Source organism: Cebidichthys violaceus, unplaced genomic scaffold, assembly GCF_023349555.1.
Source record: "Cebidichthys violaceus isolate CVI_PGR_0920_01 unplaced genomic scaffold, fCebVio1.0.p SCAF_67, whole genome shotgun sequence".
Lineage (NCBI taxonomy): Eukaryota > Metazoa > Chordata > Actinopteri > Perciformes > Stichaeidae > Cebidichthys > Cebidichthys violaceus.
This window is the reverse complement of record NW_027176894.1, coordinates 98,157-118,176: the sequence shown is the minus strand read 5'-3', so window position 1 is coordinate 118,176 and position 20,020 is coordinate 98,157. Positions and strand designations below refer to the sequence as shown.

Genomic DNA, 20,020 nt, shown 5'->3' with positions numbered 1-20,020 from the left:
TGGGATGCATAACGGTAAACAATACGATGATGTATGAGAGGCTGGAAGTGTGAGCGAAGGTAATGACACCGGATGGGCTGCGCAGCTGCCCCCGTCGAGCCGGATGCTTGCCGCGGCGTGCGCCTGTGCTGCCGTCTTATCGGAGCGCGTGCTGCTTCGGCTCGGTGCGTGATTAAGATGATACTTTTTTTTTTTTAATGCATCGGTGGGGGGTTATTAGTGGAGGCTTCAGTGGCCCGGGAGCAGCCTCTAGTGTGCTTTCCACCGTTGACTAACCTGATGTATTTCAGCCTCCAAACGCTCAGATCCAGCATTCGCTGTCCTCCGTCGTAACACTTGAGAGCGGCGTACTGGCCCGTAGTTTAACCTGTGGAAGAGTACTTACGGCGGTGTTGTGCAAACCATACGAGCGAAGTTTCATTAGGCCCCATCAGAGTATATCGTGCACTTATGATACTTTTCAATAGGTTAACTCGCAGGTTAATGCGCTGGAATACAGCTGTTGTAAAGTTAAGTGTTACCATGACCTTATCTCCGGTCTGTCCTGTCCTCCCCGATGGATTTGTTGTGCTCAAATGAAGCTTTACTTTACTTCCTTCCCTCCTTCCCTTCATCGATTTCTTCTCAGAGATGTATTTTGGGACATTGCACGGACAATATACAGAATGAGTGGGAGTGAATGGGTGAATTATATAAGAACGGGTAAAGATGTACGGAGGCTGAGTGTGGCCCTTCAGCTCCATCACCAAGGCTACAGCAAACTGCTCTATATTATTATTCCACTGTCATCTTTAATTATTCACTAAATAGCCCCATTAATATGATTTGTGAACAAATATTTCATGTCCAGGTAGTTCCCCTCTCTGAACGGGCCGGGTCACAGTAGTGAAGAGCAGCTTTCGTTGTTTTTTTTCTTCATTTTCGTGTAGATGTTAGCGTTTTTTTACCCGGTGTGCTGATTCACAGGACAGTCAGCATTTACAGCAGGTTGAAGTAAGGTGAATGCAGAATGAGCTGCGGGAGATGAGCGTCTCGTTCTCTTTCAACATGGTCCAGACGAGACGCGGCATTTTACCCTGCATTTAGTCAGCTATGCACAAAAACACAGGAAGGGAGAGAAAACAAAACGTAATCTGAATAAATGATGACACAACCGTTAGTACGAGGTTACAAAATAAACTTAAAGCCGGGGCGACTTTATATCAAGCATGAAAAGGGGGGGGGGGGGGGGGGGCTGGGATTTGAATAATTCAAACGAGGTTATGGAATGTAAGTGTAGTGTTAAATCAGTAAACAGCCTTTAATGACTTTATGTAACTCATTACACACTGAAATATAGTAAATTCAACTGACGCTCAAACAATAATTCAATGGAACCTAGATGTCTAAAACTCACTTTTTAAGCCAAAGTTATTGCTTAATCGTCAAATCCCAATAAGAACCCAATGTGGTATACACAGTGTGTGTGTGTGTGTGTGTGTGTGTGTGTGTGTGTGTGTGTGTGTATTTGTGTGTGTATTTGTGTGTGTGTGTATTTGTGTGTGTGTGTGTGTGTGTTATTGATCAATTGTCACTCAGTTGTCACAGGTGGATGGAGCCCGTCTGCCACTGTGTCCCATCCTAACGCATGGTTACCTGTTTTGTCTCACCCCCTTACAGCTCTGGACACCGCCCCCCCTCACTTGCTACCCCCTCCCCTAAAAGGACTATCTCTCTACCTCCTCACCCCTTTCCGTCTCTCTCTCTCTCTCTCTCTCTCTCTCTCTCTCTCTGCATGTCCTCCTCCTCCTAAATGTGTTTTTCTTTCTGTCCTCTTCACACAGCTCCACCTGCTAACTCCATCTCTCATCCTCTCATCTCTAACGCACCCATCTCACCCCTCCTTCCCTCCGTCCTTCTCTCTACCCCCCCACGCTCCTTTCCTCCTGAAGTGACTCTCCTTCCCTGTTCTCCCCCCCGACCCCCTCTCCCACCTCCCCCCACAGGGCCCCGTGCCTCCCGCCGACTCCTCCAAGGTGAAGGCGGCCGCCTCGGAAAAGAAGAAGCAGGAGTCACGCAAGGATAAGAAATAGGATTCGGGGTTGGGCTGGGGCGGGCTCGTCAGCCGGCTGCTTCAGCCCGTCCACCTGGCGGTGTTCAAGGCCCAGCCCAAGCAGCAGCAGCAGCAGCAGAGAACCGTAGCCAGAAAGACAGAGAGGGAGGTGGGAGGAGAAGGGGAGGAGGGCCGAGTGCTGATGACCATCGAGCTGCAGCTGACCCGCAAAAATGGGGAGGAGAGGCCCGGCGGCGAGGGAGGGATAGGAAGGTCCAAACCGCCTGGCTTCCTCTCCCGCCTCGCCAACCGGCTCACATTCAAAGCATAAAACAACTGGGAGAGGAGAGGGGGAGGGGAGGGGGGGCGTCGAGGGGTGAGAGAGAGCGGGGGAAAAGTCCACAAACCCACTACGCACCCACCGCACCGGCAACCTGAGTCCCCGAATAAATGAGTCAAATCATATCTGCTCTTGCCACAGGCTGATGACTGCAGACGCAGCTCTGTGGGCCGAGATCTGAGATGTCGTGATAATCTCCTACACCAGCCGGCACCCCGAGTACTTTTGTCAGGTCATAAGATATGCCATTTGAAGCGAGACCCTGAAGACGGCTGGGTTTGATAACAAAATCTAAAAAAGCTGCTCCCTGGGTTTTTGCCTTTCTGCTTCCTTTCATTGTGATCCTATCCTATCCGCCGCCGCAGAAAGAAAAAAAAAAAAGAAAAGCTTTCTCCAAGTGCGTCCGATACGCATCACGAATCCCAAGCTGCGGGGACAAGCCAATTTGCTTTTCCGTAGGCGACGTGTCAAACTCTTAACTTTCTCCCTCCGCACTGATCTCCATTCTTTTTCCCTCTCCAACCTCATCTCTTCCTCTTTCACTGTGAATTTTCCTGACTTTTCTTGTTAATTCAAATTACAAAAGTGATTTATATGCTAACTGCTCTATCCTGTTTCTCTTCCTCTCTCACTTCCCTTCCCTCTTTTTCTTCCTTCCTTCTCTCTCTCTCTCTCTCTCTCTCTCTCTCTCTCTCTCTCTCTCCTGTAGATAAAGGTCTGACTTCTCCATGACTGCCTCCACTCCTCTATTCTGCTCCCTCCTATTCTGCCCAGCCTGATGCGACCCCCATTATTTCCCATTATCCCTACTCTTTCAAGACCCCACTAGCTGTAAGAATAAGTCCTACTATATCAGTGGCAACAGCGTCAAATAATTTTTTTACTACGGCTGATTGGAGACCCCCGTATGCACTCATTGGGCAAACTGTAAACCTGTTCAAACCCTAACAACGCACATAACTTCCTTCAGAGGAACCCAAAAGAATCTCCTGAATCCCCCCCCCCCTTAATGTTTACGATTCAATCGCACACGCTGAGCGGAGCTGTGAGTGCACTCTGGACTTCACATAGAGAGAAAGGGGGAGACAGAGACGGAGGGGAGAGTGATAGCGAGAGAGAAATATGATTCCTGCTCTCGGCCGGCGTAGATGGAGGTTCAAGCCCTCGAGCTATCGGGGGGGGGGGGGGGGGGGGTGATTCAAACCTCTCACATTTGAGCTAATGGAGGTTGTCGCTGTGTCCCCTGCCCTGGCTAAAGGGGCCTATTTCTGGCACTATAAGAGCACACGGCCTTACTGTAACAGCTGCACATTTTTCTGCTAACAGAGGGAGGGAGGGAGGGAGGGAGGGAGGGAGGGGAGGCAAAAAAGAAATGACAGAGGTGAGCAGGAGAGAGGGGAGGTGGAGGGTGGAGGGTGGTAGCCCACTGTGGTGTTTGTGCCTGAGGGCATGACTCCGCTATTGACTCGACGGCCGGCGACTGACGACCTGGAATGACGTCACGGGCCTCGGGAGCCTGACTAAAAGGGGGGGGGGGGGGGGGGGGCTTACCAGGAAGAGGTCTCTGCTCTCAGTTATTTTAGGTCCAGTTAATCCGCTCACACGTTTCTCCTCTCCAACCCAGGGCTAATTATTTTAGCACGCACTGGTAACAGGATATATCTCTCTCTCTCCATCTTCCTCCCTCCCTCCCCCCCTTTGCTGTCTTCACTCCCTTGTTGTTCACTTCTTTCATCTCTGCTCCCATCTTGGGATTCATCTCCCTCCCTCCCCCCTTGTTTCCTTCTCTCTCTCGTCTTCACGTCTTCTTTATCTCCTCCTCTTCCTGTCGTTTATAGTCTAGACTCTGCAACTGCATTATCTCCCCCCCCCCATACACACACACACACACACACACACACACAGGAAAAAAAGGGCCTCTACACAATCCACTCCACTCTTTAAGCCTCTCCTTATCTGACTGCCAGGCCTACAGCTCAATGCTCTGCTCCTCTCTTCGCTCTCTTCTGTCCTTCGTCCCTCCTCCTCGTCCTTCTTCTTCTCTTTTTCAAACCCGATGACGGACACCTCTTCCCCCCCCCCTCCCTCCCTACGGATTGCCCAATGATCGACGAACGCCCTCTCGCTCGCCCTTCAAAATGCCTCCCCTCCTCCTCCTCCCACCCCCCCAAAAGGCATGTCCCCTTTGCCGGCCCGCCTTCCCCTTCTTCCTCCGACCCTCTACTGTGTTGTTTCTGCTGGTTTCGAATGCCACAGCGCTCTCCTCTGCCCCCCACTGGCAAAGGACGGAAACACACGGGCCAAAAATTCCGCCTTTAGTTCTCGCTGAAGACGCCAAACAGAAACTTATAATATCTAGCTAGCTCTCTCCCGGTCGCAAATACGACGCGTGTTTTATGTATATGTGTGTCTAGTTAAGAGTGCTAAAAATGAGATTTGATACAAAGCAAAAAAAACAACAACAGTATGTCACCCTAAGTAAAGCAAATAATGTGTTCTGAGACATTTTTTACACGTGTACGAGAAAACACGTGGAGAACATGTTTATCGAGGCAGGGAGGAAATGTAATTGTATTCGATGGAATATGTCATTATATTTCTGACCTGGTGTGTTATGGAAGGTACTGTGTGGCTGTCTCTCTGGTGTACGTTTTTATTTCCGAGACGATGGAGGGAAAAGCGAGGTTGTCGTGCGGTGTCGGAGAGAAGATGAAGGGTAGGATAAAGGTTTGGTTAGCGTCCGATTCAGCGCGATGTGGCTGGGGAGTAAAGGGAAGAAAAAAAAAATAAGGGGGAGGGGGGGGAAGGAGGTGCTTGCTGTGGGAGATAGCTTTGGAGGAGGAAGAGACTTATCTGGCGTGTTAAACCAAGCCAAAAATCCATATGTATCACCGCAGATAGAGTCGGCTCTTCCCCCAGAGCTTTCTTTTAAAGGTGCTCCTTCCCCAACCCCCGAGCCAAAGATGGATTGCGATCTGCGTGCTTGATATGCAGGGTGGATAGTGTAGACTTGAATGTTCCTTTAAAATTCATAACCGCAATGGAGGTGCTAGAATCCACATATTTATAACTGGAGATCTGTTTCACTAGTCGCTGTTTAGCTGTCCAGTCACATGGATTGGTGAGAATGTTTTTACTTCTTTTGCAGCAAAGCCACACAGACACCTGACATGAGACAAAGCAGCATTAAAATGCCTTTTAAAAAAAAATGTTTTATATGTATTATGAACTGTATTAGTCAAAGTTGCACAATAACCCTCCTTTATTTGAAACGACTGCCGCTTCTTACATTTTTTTACATTTATTTTAATGCTTGTGATAATTCCAGAGCACTAACAAACTTTTGATGACTCTGTATAATGTTGTAAAGAGAACGTAAATAAAAAATGAAAGCCCCAAGCGAGGCTGTTGTCAACAGAAGACAAAGTAAACCCAGCTGGAAGTGTCTGCAGTCTTCTTTCTTTCATTTCTTGCATCGTGTGCATCTGCCACGAATGTCTCTGCAGAAAATGAGACACCCACCATTTTAAACATTTGAATACTCTGATAAGGCACTAGCCTTATTAGCTTTCTAAAGACATTTGCATACACAATAAGAACGTTATAGATGAGGTAGTCTGGAGGTTTTTTTATTGCTGAACGATGACCTTTTAAATTCAAAAAAGGAATTCTGTTTTGATACTAAACTTTGAAACATTCGCGTCATGGCAGCAGGTGAGGAGTAAAATGGTTTCACCTCGCCATGCCCTTTGTTACCCAGAAAAATAATGATGATGAACTGAAAATAAATGCTCAGTGACCACTTACAACCTTCTCACATTTTACACGGTCACAAAATGAGGTGTAATTCAGAACGGTCTAATTTTTTCTGACTTAATGGGCAGGCTGGGTTCAGCGAGCATACGTAACCTTTTCAGAAAAGGCTCCGCTTCATATGCAGACAGTTGCACTCGCAGCACAACCGCACAGTCTTTAACTGGGGACCAGCGAACTGCTCATCTGCAGCACCTAAATGACTGACTGAGGGGGGGTGAAGGCGTGCCGGAGTGTCTCCTTTTGACGCCGTCACTTGGAGTCACTGAAGTCAGACATGTTCAAATCCTAAACTTAGGGACTTTGGAGCTACTACGTGTAGAATTTATGTGATTCCAGCATCTTTTTTTAAGAAATACTTTGACATTTTAAGGTTAAACATTTGCTTTCTTGCTGAGAGTTAGACGAGAAGATTGATATCACTCGTGTGTGTCTTAAGGAGACTATTCGCTCACTAATTAACGTACTGGATCTTCTGTCTTTCTTTTACTCACAGACGGAAAGGTAAAAATCATCATTTGTGGCTTTAAAAAGGAGATATGTAAGAATATCTTGACAAACAGCAGCCGCAGGCTGCCCAGAGTCTCATCGTCGTCGCCTGGCAACAGCAAATAACTCTCCCTAAAACCACAACATTTTAAATCTCTGCATCTGTACAAATTAAACTAGAGAGGTGCACTCAGACGGTCTGAAACAATCAATAAAATGTTTTTTCCGAAAGTGTGACTCTTGCGTCAACAAGAGGTTCTTGATCATCATAAATGAGCACTAAATATTTGGGCTGATGGGTCCAGTAGCTACGCAACATTACTCCTGGAAGAGATTTAAAAAAACAAAAACGAGATGGCAGTCAATTGATGCATCTACTGTATGTGCTGCACGGATATTTACTCTGCATTCCATTTGAACTGGGAAGTCTGAATTTCCCAGTCGTACATTTTAAACTAGAACTCCACTTGAACTCTCTCAAAACCCTGACCTCCCTGAAATCCAAAATGGCTGCCCCGCACATCAACAGTAAAAAAATAAATCTGTAGTAACATGCTGTTTATTATCACTTTTGTCTTACTCCTGTCTAACTCCCCTCTGTTAACATGCTGCGTTGTTATCAACCGGTATTGCTAATGATAGCTAACCTGGCTAGAGCAAACTCCATTTTGAACGTGGTTGTGACGTCGACTTTGGTAGTTTAACCGTCAAAATGTTTATCGGTGACATGTTAAAATATGTTGACGCAGTACAAGTTGTAAAGAGTCATGTGAAGTCAGCAAACCGTGGAAACGTTAGTGACGTCAGTTACACAACAATGTCCAGAGTTAGCTAACATTAGCCACCGTAAGCTACATCACAAATAAAAACACCAGACCATGTACACTAAGTGGTTTAGTGTCCTGAATTAAGTGAGTGTATTTTATTGCTCATTACTTTGGAGGAGTGTGGATTCCTCTTTTAATCTTTACGTTATATAAGGTAAAGGCAAGAATATTAGCTTAGCATAATATTAGCTTTCTCCCGCTCTTGCTTCTTGACCCATTGAGGTTACATGACCTGTTTAATCACTTCTCTGGTTTCTGTTATATTTACATTTTTTCTTATCTCTGTGAAATAAGACACTTTGCATTTTACACCAAGGACATATGCTAAACTCAAGGGATGAGAACACCGAAATAAGGAAGCAAGCGTATCCTTGAAGGAAAAACCTTTAGTGGGAGAATCCTTGAAAAGGAGACACTACAGTGGCTCATACATACAGCAGAGAACAGAGCTCATACAGGATGAGAGGCCTTGCAATGTGGGAAGGGGGAAATAAACTCTAAAAGCAGTTCGCAACAAGGCATTTGGCACTTATCTGACACGGGATCCTTCACTGCATCTGTTGTGTGGGCGCAGCGTTTGATGACCTGCCTTATGTTCTAAATATGTTGGACTTTAAACCAATCGCTGGTTACAAGTCACTTTGAATTCAAGCAGGAGAAAGTTCATCTTTGAGTATCAATTAAGAAATGATAAAACCGGATTTATTTGCAGAACACAGGATTCGGTCTGTGCTCGGAATCAGAATCGGCTGAACGCTCTCGCCTCCTCCACGTTACTCGAGGGCTAATGTCGGTCCCTCATTATCAGGTTTGTTATAAATACTGTATGTTATGCAGAGTGCAAGGTTTCATTTGTTGTGTTGACGGCAGTGATTGATGGGATGTTTTTCTCTGTGGAACCCTGTGTGTGTGTGTGTGTGTGTGTGTGTGTGTGTGTGTGTGTGGTGAGGGGGGTGGGGAACATATTGAGCAGGTGCAGGTACAAACCCAGAAATTCCCACTGTGTGAGAGTATGTGTTTAGTGGTGGTGGTGGGGGGGGGGGGGGGGTGTCGATGCAGAGAGGCCCTGGGCATAGGAGTGTAGAAGTGGGGAGTTGCATGGCTCAGGTTACCCAGACAGGAGAGAGCAAGTAGTGAGGGAACGAGGGGGTGGGGGGGTGGGGGAAGGGGTGCCAGGCCCCAAAAAAAGCCACCAATGTCTTCCACACGTGGGGGCGGGAGGTCTCAGCTGTGGTGTGTTTGTGTGTGTGTGGGGGGGGGGGCAGGGGGGAGCGCCGTCCTTCACATTGTAACCTGCCGACGTCTGGACATCCAGCATGGGCAGAGGGGTAAGTTCTCTTCATTTAATACAAACAAAACAAACTCACAGAAATAGTCTGCTTTATTACTCTCAAACCGTTGCTTCCTGTTGTAACTGAATGGATGAACGTGACTCAGTCTGTGTCCCTGCTGTGGCTTATATACAGCAACAGCATATGGCGTGGACATGCATCATGGAAAACTACTGAGATTTCTAAACTGCGTCTGCGAGGCTGGAATTCTCTCAATGCTGCTGCGTTTTGTTTTTTTTTTTGCTCCTAAAGACAGTAACATCTCAGGATGATAGCTTTTCTCCTCAATAGGTTTTGTTCCCGGCTTGCTGTTTATTTGGGTAATTACGTAATTTTGTTTTTATTCTCTCCATCAGGCCCATTCCATTTAGCTTTATGGTAGGACAGGCTGGTAATCTTCCTCGCGCACAGTGGGGGGAAATTGCTATGCCAGACACATTTCAGGCACTCCACCGGCTCTGTGCTCCCTCTTTGGCTCTTTTTGATTACTTTTTCACTGTGTCACTCGCTCACACTCTCCTCTCGGTCGCTCCGTGGATCCCTCCTTCACCGACATGCACACGTGCTGCCTAAGAGGAGACTGACAGCAGCAGATGATTTCCATGATGCGCCATTCTTCCAACTGTTCATGACACACACGCTCTCTCTCTCTCTCTCTCTCTCTCTCTCTCTCTCTCTCTCTCTCTCTCTCTCTCTCTCTCTCTCTCTCTCTCTCTCTCTCTCTCTCTCGCGCGCACAAATGAGGAACTCCTACTACAAGAAAAATATTTTCCCCCCCATATTCAGTGAATGGTTTGCCAACAGTGCCAGGAGATTGAAATGAACCACGTCCATTGTGCACACACTGATAGCTTGTAATACGTGGCTGTGAATGTAAATAGGTAGGCACAATGTGGCTACAAGCATGTTGCTTCTCCCACTTATTTTTTGTATAGGTTCGGGATGATAGCCTACAGACCTGATGTATGGTAATCTCTCTCTCTCTGCCCCCCCCCCCCCCAGAGTGGTGCCGAGAATGGAGGGAAGAAGGAGAGGAAGGAGAGGAACTTGGATGAGCTGAAGAAGGAAGTGTCCTTGGTAAGGAAAACAAGCTGTCACTGCTCCAGCCCACACTCACTCAGCACGGTGATTGATTCCATCGCTGCTGCTCCCAAATTATGTTACGCCAAAGACACCGGGTTATTTAACAAGGCTTTAAATGAAAACAGTGGCCCGTAAACAAAAAGGCAATCCGACGTGCTTAGTGTAGTCGGTGGTAGATGAGTTCCAAGCCAGCCTGTCCCCTCCTATCTGTTCTACCACCCTCTGGCTTCTCGTCTTTGTACTTTGAAAAGATACTGAATAATTTGTGGGCCACCAGCAGCGTGGTGCAGAGTTTTTGTCTTGTGCAGAGCTGTATCTCTTTGAGGCGCTGTCACAACGCAGCCGAGCGATGCCCATGGAAACTGGGGTACGTTTTGCTGCGTGCACTCTCTCTGATAAAGCAGCTCTTGTCAATTATCAAGTTGGCCTGTGACTGATTAAAGGAAAGGGGAAAAAAAAAGGATGCTGTCAACACTTAGGAGTAGTTTTGGGGATTAAGTGTTGTGTTTTGCTTTCATCAGTCTGCTTCGTGTACTTCTTCAGCTAGTGATTTCCTACATTTTCCCTCCAGAAATCCGTTAAACAACCACCAGACAATAGCTGATCAATATTGGGTGTGGGGGCATATAAATAAGGCTTAACTAGCGCTGATTGTGGCCAAATCGCTTGCAGCTACATTTCAGTGTGGTCCTCTGAGGCGATCCTGTTTGGTGAAGAAATTGATGGATTTCTCCCCCTCTCTTTATGGGGGAGGGAAGAAAGTAGCCCTTCACTCTGTGAAGCTGACACCCTCCTGACAGCTGGTAGCTGGAATTTTTTTGTCACTACTGTACCAAACTCCATTTTAGCTGCACCGGAAATATCTCCGGCATTTGGCCGGTTGCACGGGAATAACAATACGAAACTGCGACCAAACAACGTAATGAACACATAAAAGTGCGTCGCTAAGCTCTCCTTTAGTGAAAATCAGTGTCACAGTTTTCAAGGGGTCACATTTTTGCTCCTGGAGAACAGACATTTTGCTCACCTCTGGTTCAGCACTACTTGGGAATGCAGGGGGACTGTTTGACCTCTTTCATCCTGACATGGGGAATGAATCATAGATATATAAAGCTCCTGGATCCATGTCAGAGACGGAGAATAAAGTATTTCTGCAGTATGATGGAGAAGTGTAACGCATCAGCGCTACGCCCTCACGATCCATTTGACCCTGGTCTCTTATTTTAAATTCCCTTTACAGCCGCAGCCACGCGGCCTCGGCATTGAATGCATAACTGTAAAGTCAAATGTACAGTTATGCATTCACATTCACGGTATGTCAAAGACAAGTTCCCTTAGAAATATTTTCAAAGGGCATTTAACGTGACGCTGTTTCTGTTTACCGTGTCTGTCCCCCCCCCTTGCAGGATGACCACAAAATAAGTCTGGATGATCTGGGAAAACGCTATGGAGTGGACCTCTCACGGGTAACGACACACAAGCGGTCTCATTTACACACGCACGCTCGCACACGACAAAAGAGTTGCTGTAATGTCCCCCCACGGAGACGTAATCTCTGCTCGTCTGGAGCGGTGAGCAGCATCCAAACTGAGACCAAACATTACTTTGGTCAAGTTGGATCCACCGCAGCGTCCCCAGCTCACCTTGAGCCTCATTCATCTTTAATCCCTCAATCACACACGCACACACACACACACACACACACACACACACACACACACACACTCTTTGATACCACAATCCCATACACAGACAGACACAAGCATATCACGCAACTTCTTATGCTGTAAACACATTTGCTGCTTACCTTACGTTTGACATTGCGGGTGAAATGAAACAGATTTTTTTTTATCTTTTTGAGATAAGCATTTGGAAAATAAGAAGAAGATGGGGAGCTCAACAATATCGCCGGCTGTAAAAAAATGTCAAAACCTTGCTGGATAAAGAGCCAATTTGTGGGTTTTTTTCCTCCCCCGATATAATTAAATTATAGTATTTCAGGTACTTACATGGATTTTCTTTAAATCAGACCGTGACACTATTAAGCATAAAATAGTGACATTTAAAAAAAATAAAGGTTATCCAACAGTTTAAAGACATTGAACCTCAGACGAGGAGAGTGACCCGCTTCATTGTGCTCGTGGTGTTAAATAGGCCCGGCAGGAATACTTGATGTTCTGCATCTGTAAAATTGCTTTTTAAGCCGTGGCGAAAATGGGGTCGTTGTGTTGTAATAAGATTCACAAGCGCATGCCAAAAAAAAATAAAAAAATAATAGACATTAATTCCTGAAAATGACTCCCCCCTCAGGGCCTGACCAACTCCAGAGCTTTGGAGATTCTGGCCAGGGACGGTCCAAACTGCCTGACCCCTCCCCCCACCACCCCGGAGTGGGTCAAGTTCTGCCGTCAGCTGTTCGGCGGCTTCTCCATCCTGCTCTGGATCGGTGCCGTCCTCTGCTTCCTGGCCTACACCATCCAGGTGGCGACGGAGGACGAGGCGCCCAATGACAACGTGAGTGTCTGCTTGTAGAACACGAGCGCTCATGTAGAGGCGCACGCCTTACATGTTAATCACACACGGAGACGGCTCCGGTTACAACACAGGTACAGGAGGGACACACGAAGACAAACATGTGAAAGTCCACCAGTGTGACGTCATTACACTGTGTTTTTAAGATGGAGGTTTACATTGAGATAGGCAGACAGAATGTATTGTACAAACATATGCACATGTGCACACTCCAACCATTCTAACCTTAGCCCTGAATCTGCCTTCAGAAGGTTTTTTTCTTTCCTCATATACAAACCTGATCTCATATTTTCAGGACATTCATGATAACGCGTTTTTGGCTTTTTGTGTGTCATTTTACTCCACTTTATTACAGTGAAAACCTGCTTTTAGGTTCAGGAAAAACATCATGGTTGGTCTGTATTGTTCAATATTTAAATGAAATGCACTGTGCTCTAATGTTCTGCATACATTTTTTTTTTTTTTGCACTGTCTACCTTAGCTGCTAAAATACAGTGAAGGTGTGAAAACTCCCCAGTGCATAATATATGTGCCAATTTCTGAATAACATTTGAATAGATCGAGGAGAGTTTCAGCTCAGCGTGCCTCTTGATAAGTAAATATATAATGTAGCCTGTGTAATATTGGCCCCTAAGAAAGATTAATCTTCCAAGATTAACAAAATTGAAATAAAATATTTGTTGTTAATTATATTTTCTGTGGAGGCGTTAACAAAAGCAGAGTTTTCTCAAACGATAACTTCACATGATCATACGAGACGATATCATAATTCCACTGAACGTCAAGTTATTTATTTCAAAGCCCTACACATATTGAAACTCATATTTTGAAGACACACTTACTGTACATATTCATGCACTAGCTTAAAGGGGAGCCAGCCTGGGTCCTATTTCACCCACGTTTTTTGTGTCCAAGTGACTAATGGGGACATCAAGTTTGGAAATTGGTCCAGTATTGAGCTGCAATGTAATTCCTCACCGTCAATATGCTTGCTTTTGACATTTTGACAGGCTCCGCTTGTTATCATAAGTGTCCGAAACATTATGGAAAGCACCCTACAGAGATATTAAACGTATTTTATTAACCTTTCGCTTTTTGTTGTTGTGACTTGTAGCCGGAGAGAAGGGTGCTTGGCTTGATACTTTCTACTTCCAGTGCATACTGCAGCTGCCATTAAAACGTGTGCCACTGTTGCACGCAGTATGCATTACATTGGGAACTATACTCATAACATGGCATTTTGAACTTTGACCCTCTTGCTCACGTATTTGCTGCGTAGAGGATCGTGGGTCAGAATAGCCAGAAAAGCGCGCTGACTTGCACGCTGTGACCGGATGTAGGAGAACATCCTGGTATTTTTTAGCATACTGGAATTGACATTCTATGTTTTGGGACATTGGGCAAACTAAACGGCTGGTTAGACACAGTGACAAACAAACGAATGAAGCGGAAGGTAAAGAAGAACGTTTAGTTTTTCTGTAGGGTCCTCTCCATAATGCCTGAGCCTGTCGGAGACGGAAACACTTTTAGTGGACGTACGTTGACGGTGAGGAGTTATTACATTGCAGCTCGTTTAGCGGCCGTCCGCAGCTCTCTAGTTCAATACCGGACCAATTTAAAAAAATATGTTGTCCCCATTAGTCACTTAGACACAAAAACATGGGGAAAAAAGGGGTCCGGGTTGAAAAATAGTGAAGTTACCCTTTACAATAAATCCTAAATCTAATCTTAACTCAAAGGTTAGGAGTCCAGAAAGTGTCACGATACTTCATTTCGGTGACTTTCCTTACCTTTCTTCTCCTGTGGGGAGATTTTTTTTCTTTTTTTGAATATGACCTTTACTTAACCAGGAGGGCCTCTCCAGAGCTTATGCTCTCCTTTTCCGAGAGCCCCGGCCAAAATGGCAACGCAATTAGGTCACTTGAACCAACACAGAGCCGTCATTCACGGGAGGAAACAGAGTGAAGAAAGACAAGGGAAAAGACACTCTCAAATGTAAGGCCATTAAGACAGAATAGAGGAAAGAAATCCCACTTAAAATCACATTAAAACCCACCATGACCCCCATTGCCCCCCCCCTGCCCTTTGAGAGTATGATGTAAATTCAACCGCTGATGCTGGAATGGGTCCTGGCATTAGCAGGGATAAAAAAACTCAAGACCACCCGCTGTTCAAACGGAGCCGAGCAGCCATCCATACTGCACTTTATGTGTCTGAATCATTATGCAATTACCATCCAGTGCTCTCCCAACCCCAGACAGCATTAAACCCCTTGCATAATATACAGTAACATACAGTAGGTTGACACGCACATGCGCACGTGGTGACTTTAATCTCCCCCTTTTTTTTTAATCTCCACGTTCAGCACAGAGTGTGTACAGCTGGATGCTCTGCTGCTTCAAAAGCCCCGACTGCCTGCAGATTTGGCACTTTGAGCCTTTTGCATAATGTACAAGCAGTTATTTAAGAGGAAAATCCACCCTAACAGGGCTGCACACATCGCGGTTAACCTTAATTTTCCATTATATTGATGGATTTATTGAGCCAAAAGACTGCGTTGTCTTCCTCGGTGTGTGAGAAAATGTTTTACCTTCCCCAGGCTGCTGAAAGCTCGGCTGAATTTACAGAATTTACTGCCATATTCTAGAGTTTATGTACGCAATCTGGAAAATGAAATGTTAATTATTTCAATCCTTTAAACTTTAGTAGATTCAAATGTGTCACCATGCCTGGACAGATGTCAAACCTACAATTCAGTACAGCTGGTGAACAAGTCTCTGCTGAAGTGAGGAGAGGCAAGAGAGCTGAGCTGAAATCTGTAAAAAAAAACAAAAAACGTGCGAAGACACAACCAGGAGCTGCAAACCGAACGCCGAGTTGGAAGCAAACGTAAACACCGACAAAACATTCTGTTGTTGCTGTCAAATGAAAGCAGCACCTTCTAAAACGAGGAACTTTTCAAGGTTTCAGAATTTCATTTTCCAGGAGTCCAGGACATACCGTACAGTGCACCAGCTGGCAGACGCTTTTCATCCAAAGTGGCTGCCTGTCTGGTTCTCATCAATGAGAGCCGCACCGATAACAGCTCTTTTCAACTGGTAAAACTGAATATATTCGCAGAAAATAAACACCAGAATAAATGTTCCTTGCTTTCTACGCAACCACGAGTCTGCAGAGATCGGGCTCCGGCTCAGAAAGCGTCCTCTTGGTGGTCCCGCGGATCAGAGTCTCAGTTCTCGGGTTTTCTGGGTTTGAGAGACAGATGTTCACTTTGGACTAACATTGAATGAGCCGTCCAAGATGACAGGAATAGAACACATAGAGTTCAGCTCTAGGACGGCTTCTCCTTTTAAATCTCCCACTCAGAGAGCTTCCCCAGGTTTTCTCTTAGCTCTTCTCTTGTACTCTGCATTTAAGGTTTTGCCGTTTTTTAAAACCGTTTCCAGGTTTGTAAATCCCCTTTTCCTACGCTCAAACACGCCTTACATGAACCTAACTAAGTCGATAATGACACCGACTTCCCCCTGTGGCTTGGGTATTTCTCCCCCCCCCCCCAACGTTTCAGTTGTATCTGGGCGTGGTGCTGGCTGCCGTGGTCATCATCACCGGCTGTTTCTCTTACTTCCAAGAGGCCAAGAGCTCCCGAATCATGGACTCCTTCAAGAAAATGGTGCCACAGGTAAGATGATGCGTTTGGTGTTTGGTGTAATCACACAGCTTTCTGAGTCAATAAGCCGTCCCTCAAGTAGGGCTTACACACTCATCTGAGTGGAAACCTAATAAGCTTGCACAAAGGAAGAATAAATGTTTGAGCCAACTTCAGATTGTGAGTGTGTTTGTATAAAAACTCCCCTCGCGTTATCCACCTCGAGCACTTCGATTGCCTAATTCTTTAATCTATTTAGGCTCTTTTCACTCCCTCCTTGTCTCCTTTTCCACTACCTGTCTTTTCCCTCTCTCTTTTCCTTTTCATCTCTGCATCTCTTCCTTTCACATACCTCAACACCCTCTGGCGTGTTATCGCTCTTTTTCCTCTGACTAAATCCTCTCTCTGTTCCCAAACTCTCTCGCTCTCTCTTCCTCACGCTCCCTCTCCTCTCCCTTCTCGCCTCTCCCTTTCCCTTTTTTCTCCATGCCAGCAAGCGTTGGTGATCCGGGAGGGGGAGAAGATGCAGATCAATGCTGAGCTTGTGGTGCAGGGAGATGTGGTGGAGATCAAAGGGGGAGACCGCATCCCAGCTGACCTTCGAGTGATCTCCTCCAGCGGGTGCAAGGTATAGAGGAGGGGTGCTGGGCTCAGCCCCGGGGAGCCGGGAGGTCTCAGTGGGACAACTGGCTTTGGTCTTTCTATACTTTAATTTTAATCAATTACTGTTTGTCATGTTCACCATCTTAAGTAAGTGCGTGAGCATGCTAACATTTGCTAATTAGCACAAAAACAAAGTGCAGCTGAGGCCGATGGGAATATCATTAGAACTATGGATAGCCTTGCCAAAATTCATGGGAATCCAGTGGCTACTTGTCTTCTTTTGATTTGGAGTTTCAAAGGTGCAATGTGTAAGATGTGGCCACATGCTCCAAACAAACATCATTTTACCTCTACTACTGGGTCCATACGACCTAAATTCATCAGTCATCAGAGAGAATAAGCAAAATTCAACCAAACAGCTGAAACTCCAAGAGCCGGTCAAAACAACACCGCTATCGTCTAATCTTCTAATCTTCTAATCTTCTCATGTGTCGTCGGCCTATATTGTGTTTACTGTGCCACTAAACTGGGCCTGTACAGTGCATGTAACCCCCCCAGGATAAGACCCCCTGTGCGCAGGTTTACACTGGCTGGATGCTAGTCGCTACAGCTAACCGCTAACTGAAGGTTCCATCCTCCTAGTAGTCTTCTGGACAGAAATACGAGTCTTTTTCTTGTTTCTGCCACTTTTAATTACATTTAATTATCAAAACTGTACACAGTCCCTCGGTGCAGCTCTACTTCTTTGTCCTCCCATGAGGTCAGACTGGGCGCTGCAGTGACTCACTATCGCCTCTCGAGGTATGTAAGTGGTATTACAAGAGAGGACAGGCCGGGGCTAGCTGGTTAGCATGCTAATTTCGGTAAATATCTCTGCAACGCAGTACATTGACGTCTTTGACGCGACGCCAACACTGTAACCTCGTCACATTCTGTCGATTATATTACTTCACTTTTTGAATGTTATAAACAAAAAATTGTACACATTGCACCTTTGAAAAAATAACTGAGTGAAGCAGAATTCATGCTCATGAGGTAGTGATAGGGCGTTCTGTTACACACATTTTTACCTTTGAAATTTCAATATTTGACTCAATTTGTTTCAGTGCTTACTGATGCTACAGGATGAAATGTCTCCAATATGTCACACTTTTAGCTTGTGTTTATTGCTCTGGATTCTGAAGCAGTGTGATACGACTGGTAATTAATTGTATGTGTGTCTCCACCTGTAGAGGACTGCGGGAAAAATGATCAGTCAACAGGTTTGACATGACAAGAGTGTTGCACTTGTCGCTGATGAGTGCCGCTGCTCTCATTTCCACCCTGTCAGTTTTAACGCTTCACCCTCTCCTGCTACGTCCCTCAGTCTCACAGGGCAACGCCGTTGATCTCCTCCTTTTTCTCCCCCCCGTCCCTCTGATAGGTGGACAACTCGTCTCTGACGGGAGAGTCGGAGCCTCAGACTCGCTCTCCAGAGTTCACCAACGAAAATCCTCTGGAGACCCGCAACATCTGTTTCTACTCCACCAACTGTGTCGAGGGTCAGTAGGTCACATCTGGCCAAGATTGTCTCTAATCGCCGTTAAAAGTCTTTTTTTTTGCCATCTGGAGATCAACTTAGTTTTGGCCTTTTCGACCAAACCAAGAGCGTGTTTCTGTGCGTTCCTCAGAGCAGCCATCCCTCCATCCTACTGTAGTGTGTTGGTATTAGATTCTGAAGGCATTGAGTGTTTTAACCGATGGGGATTTAATTAGTTTTATTAGTTGCTGTCAATCATCAAACGATAATGCAGGAAGCATTTCAATGGGATTTTCACATTAGAATCTGCAACATCATCACGTTTTAATCTAAATTCGAATGTAGGTTGACATATATAACGTTTGTCTCTAAAGGGCATTCATATTGGAAAAAAAAGTTATTAGTTTTAATAATAGAATTTGATATTTTGGAGGATCCAGTCTGTATTATATCCAGTAATCATTTGTCAGTCAATGATTTAACTGATGTTCAAAGCTCATTCTTGATCTTGGAAGCTCCGTTGAGTAGACGTTCAGGAGCTTTCTATCATATCACATAATCCTCAGCAGTAGATGTCATGACCTGTTGTCATGCGATTGTAGAAATTGAAGTTTCCATTTTTTTTTCTGAGCTCTTTAACGACTTCTTGTCTGTGTTGACTTAATATCTAAGATTCAGGATTTAATTGCCACCTATCTCTAAAAGTTCACTATGTGGATCAGTAATGAAAGGTATTTATGTGTATACGCTACATTTAGTCTGCTGCTTTACAGTCTATTACTTCATATCTCTCTCTGTGTGTGTGTTTTGTTAAAGGATATAAAAGCAACATATTTTCTCTCTAGTGATTTCTAGCTACGCAGATAGTTTGGCTTTTATGTTTTCCAGGTTTTGAGATATCTCTCCCTGACATTTTTCCAACCTAATATAATGTTTTTAGATGTTTTTTATGAGGTTTTTTTTGGTGGCGCTCACAGCATTAGAAAAATTCATTATATTTTCTTTCCTGAAACCACGTCCCAGTAACTCTGTACAAGTCACAGATCACTGAAGAAAATAATCCCTGTAAATTCTGCTGTAGATCCCATTATTTGTATTTTACGTGAGTCTGTTTCTGTCCTCACTCACTCACTCAGTCCGGCAAATGATCAACCATCAATCACTGGCCAACGCCTGTAATTCTCCTCCATCCATCACCGCTCTTCATCCAGCCCATCAGCTCCCTATCAGCCAGCTGATGGCTGGACATTTGTTAAAAAGAGCTCTCTTCAACAAAATAAAATAGACATCATTTTAAAATAGTATGACATCTACCAGAGCACCTACTGTGTTTTTGTGACTGACGCTTCTGTCCAGAGAGACTCACAGTGACTCGCCGCTCCCTCTCAGGTACGGCCCACGGCCTCGTGATATTCACGGGGGACCGGACGGTGATGGGTCGCATCGCCACGCTGGCATCAGAGCTCGAGGTCCGCCGTACGCCCATCAACATAGAGATCGAGCATTTCATCCACCTCATCACGGGCGTGGCCGTCTTCCTGGGCGTGAGCTTCTTCATCCTGTCGGTCATCCTGGGCTACACCTGGCTGGAGGCCGTCATCTTCCTCATTGGCATCATCGTGGCGAACGTGCCCGAGGGACTGCTGGCTACTGTCACTGTGAGTCCTTTGTGTGTGTGTGTGTGTGTGTGTGTGTGTGTGTGTATATGTATATGTTCCTCTTTGTTAATAGAGAGGCTCATCATCTAAAGTTCTAAAAAGATCTCAAAGGAGCACTTGACTTTACAAAGAACAAGGTCCCCTTGT

The 20,020-nt window shown here is 45.5% G+C and overlaps 2 protein-coding genes across 4 annotated transcripts in view; both read left to right on the top strand.

Moving 5' to 3' along the window:
- The window catches only part of mpz (myelin protein zero), a 10,961-nt gene extending 7,258 nt beyond the window's left edge, over positions 1 to 3,703 (top strand). Inside the window, exons 6-7 of one of the 3 annotated variants that reach the window (XM_068734765.1) lie at positions 1,986 to 2,015; positions 3,082 to 3,703. In XM_068734765.1, coding sequence (XP_068590866.1) covers positions 1,986 to 2,015; positions 3,082 to 3,093 — 42 coding nt within the window. In that variant the 3' untranslated portion in view covers positions 3,094 to 3,703. The other 2 variants (XM_068734766.1, XM_068734767.1) reach the window with 2 other exon arrangements.
- Positions 3,704 to 8,753: 5,050 nt separating this feature from the next.
- Positions 8,754 to 20,020, top strand: part of atp1a2a (ATPase Na+/K+ transporting subunit alpha 2a) — a 37,708-nt gene continuing 26,441 nt past the window's right edge. The window contains exons 1-8 of the mRNA XM_068734763.1: positions 8,754 to 8,829; positions 9,835 to 9,909; positions 11,322 to 11,381; positions 12,226 to 12,429; positions 16,013 to 16,126; positions 16,587 to 16,721; positions 18,120 to 18,237; positions 19,605 to 19,873. Of these exons, the coding sequence (XP_068590864.1) occupies positions 8,818 to 8,829; positions 9,835 to 9,909; positions 11,322 to 11,381; positions 12,226 to 12,429; positions 16,013 to 16,126; positions 16,587 to 16,721; positions 18,120 to 18,237; positions 19,605 to 19,873 (987 nt within the window). The 5' untranslated portion in view covers positions 8,754 to 8,817. The remainder of the gene's footprint in view (positions 8,830 to 9,834; positions 9,910 to 11,321; positions 11,382 to 12,225; positions 12,430 to 16,012; positions 16,127 to 16,586; positions 16,722 to 18,119; positions 18,238 to 19,604; positions 19,874 to 20,020) is intronic.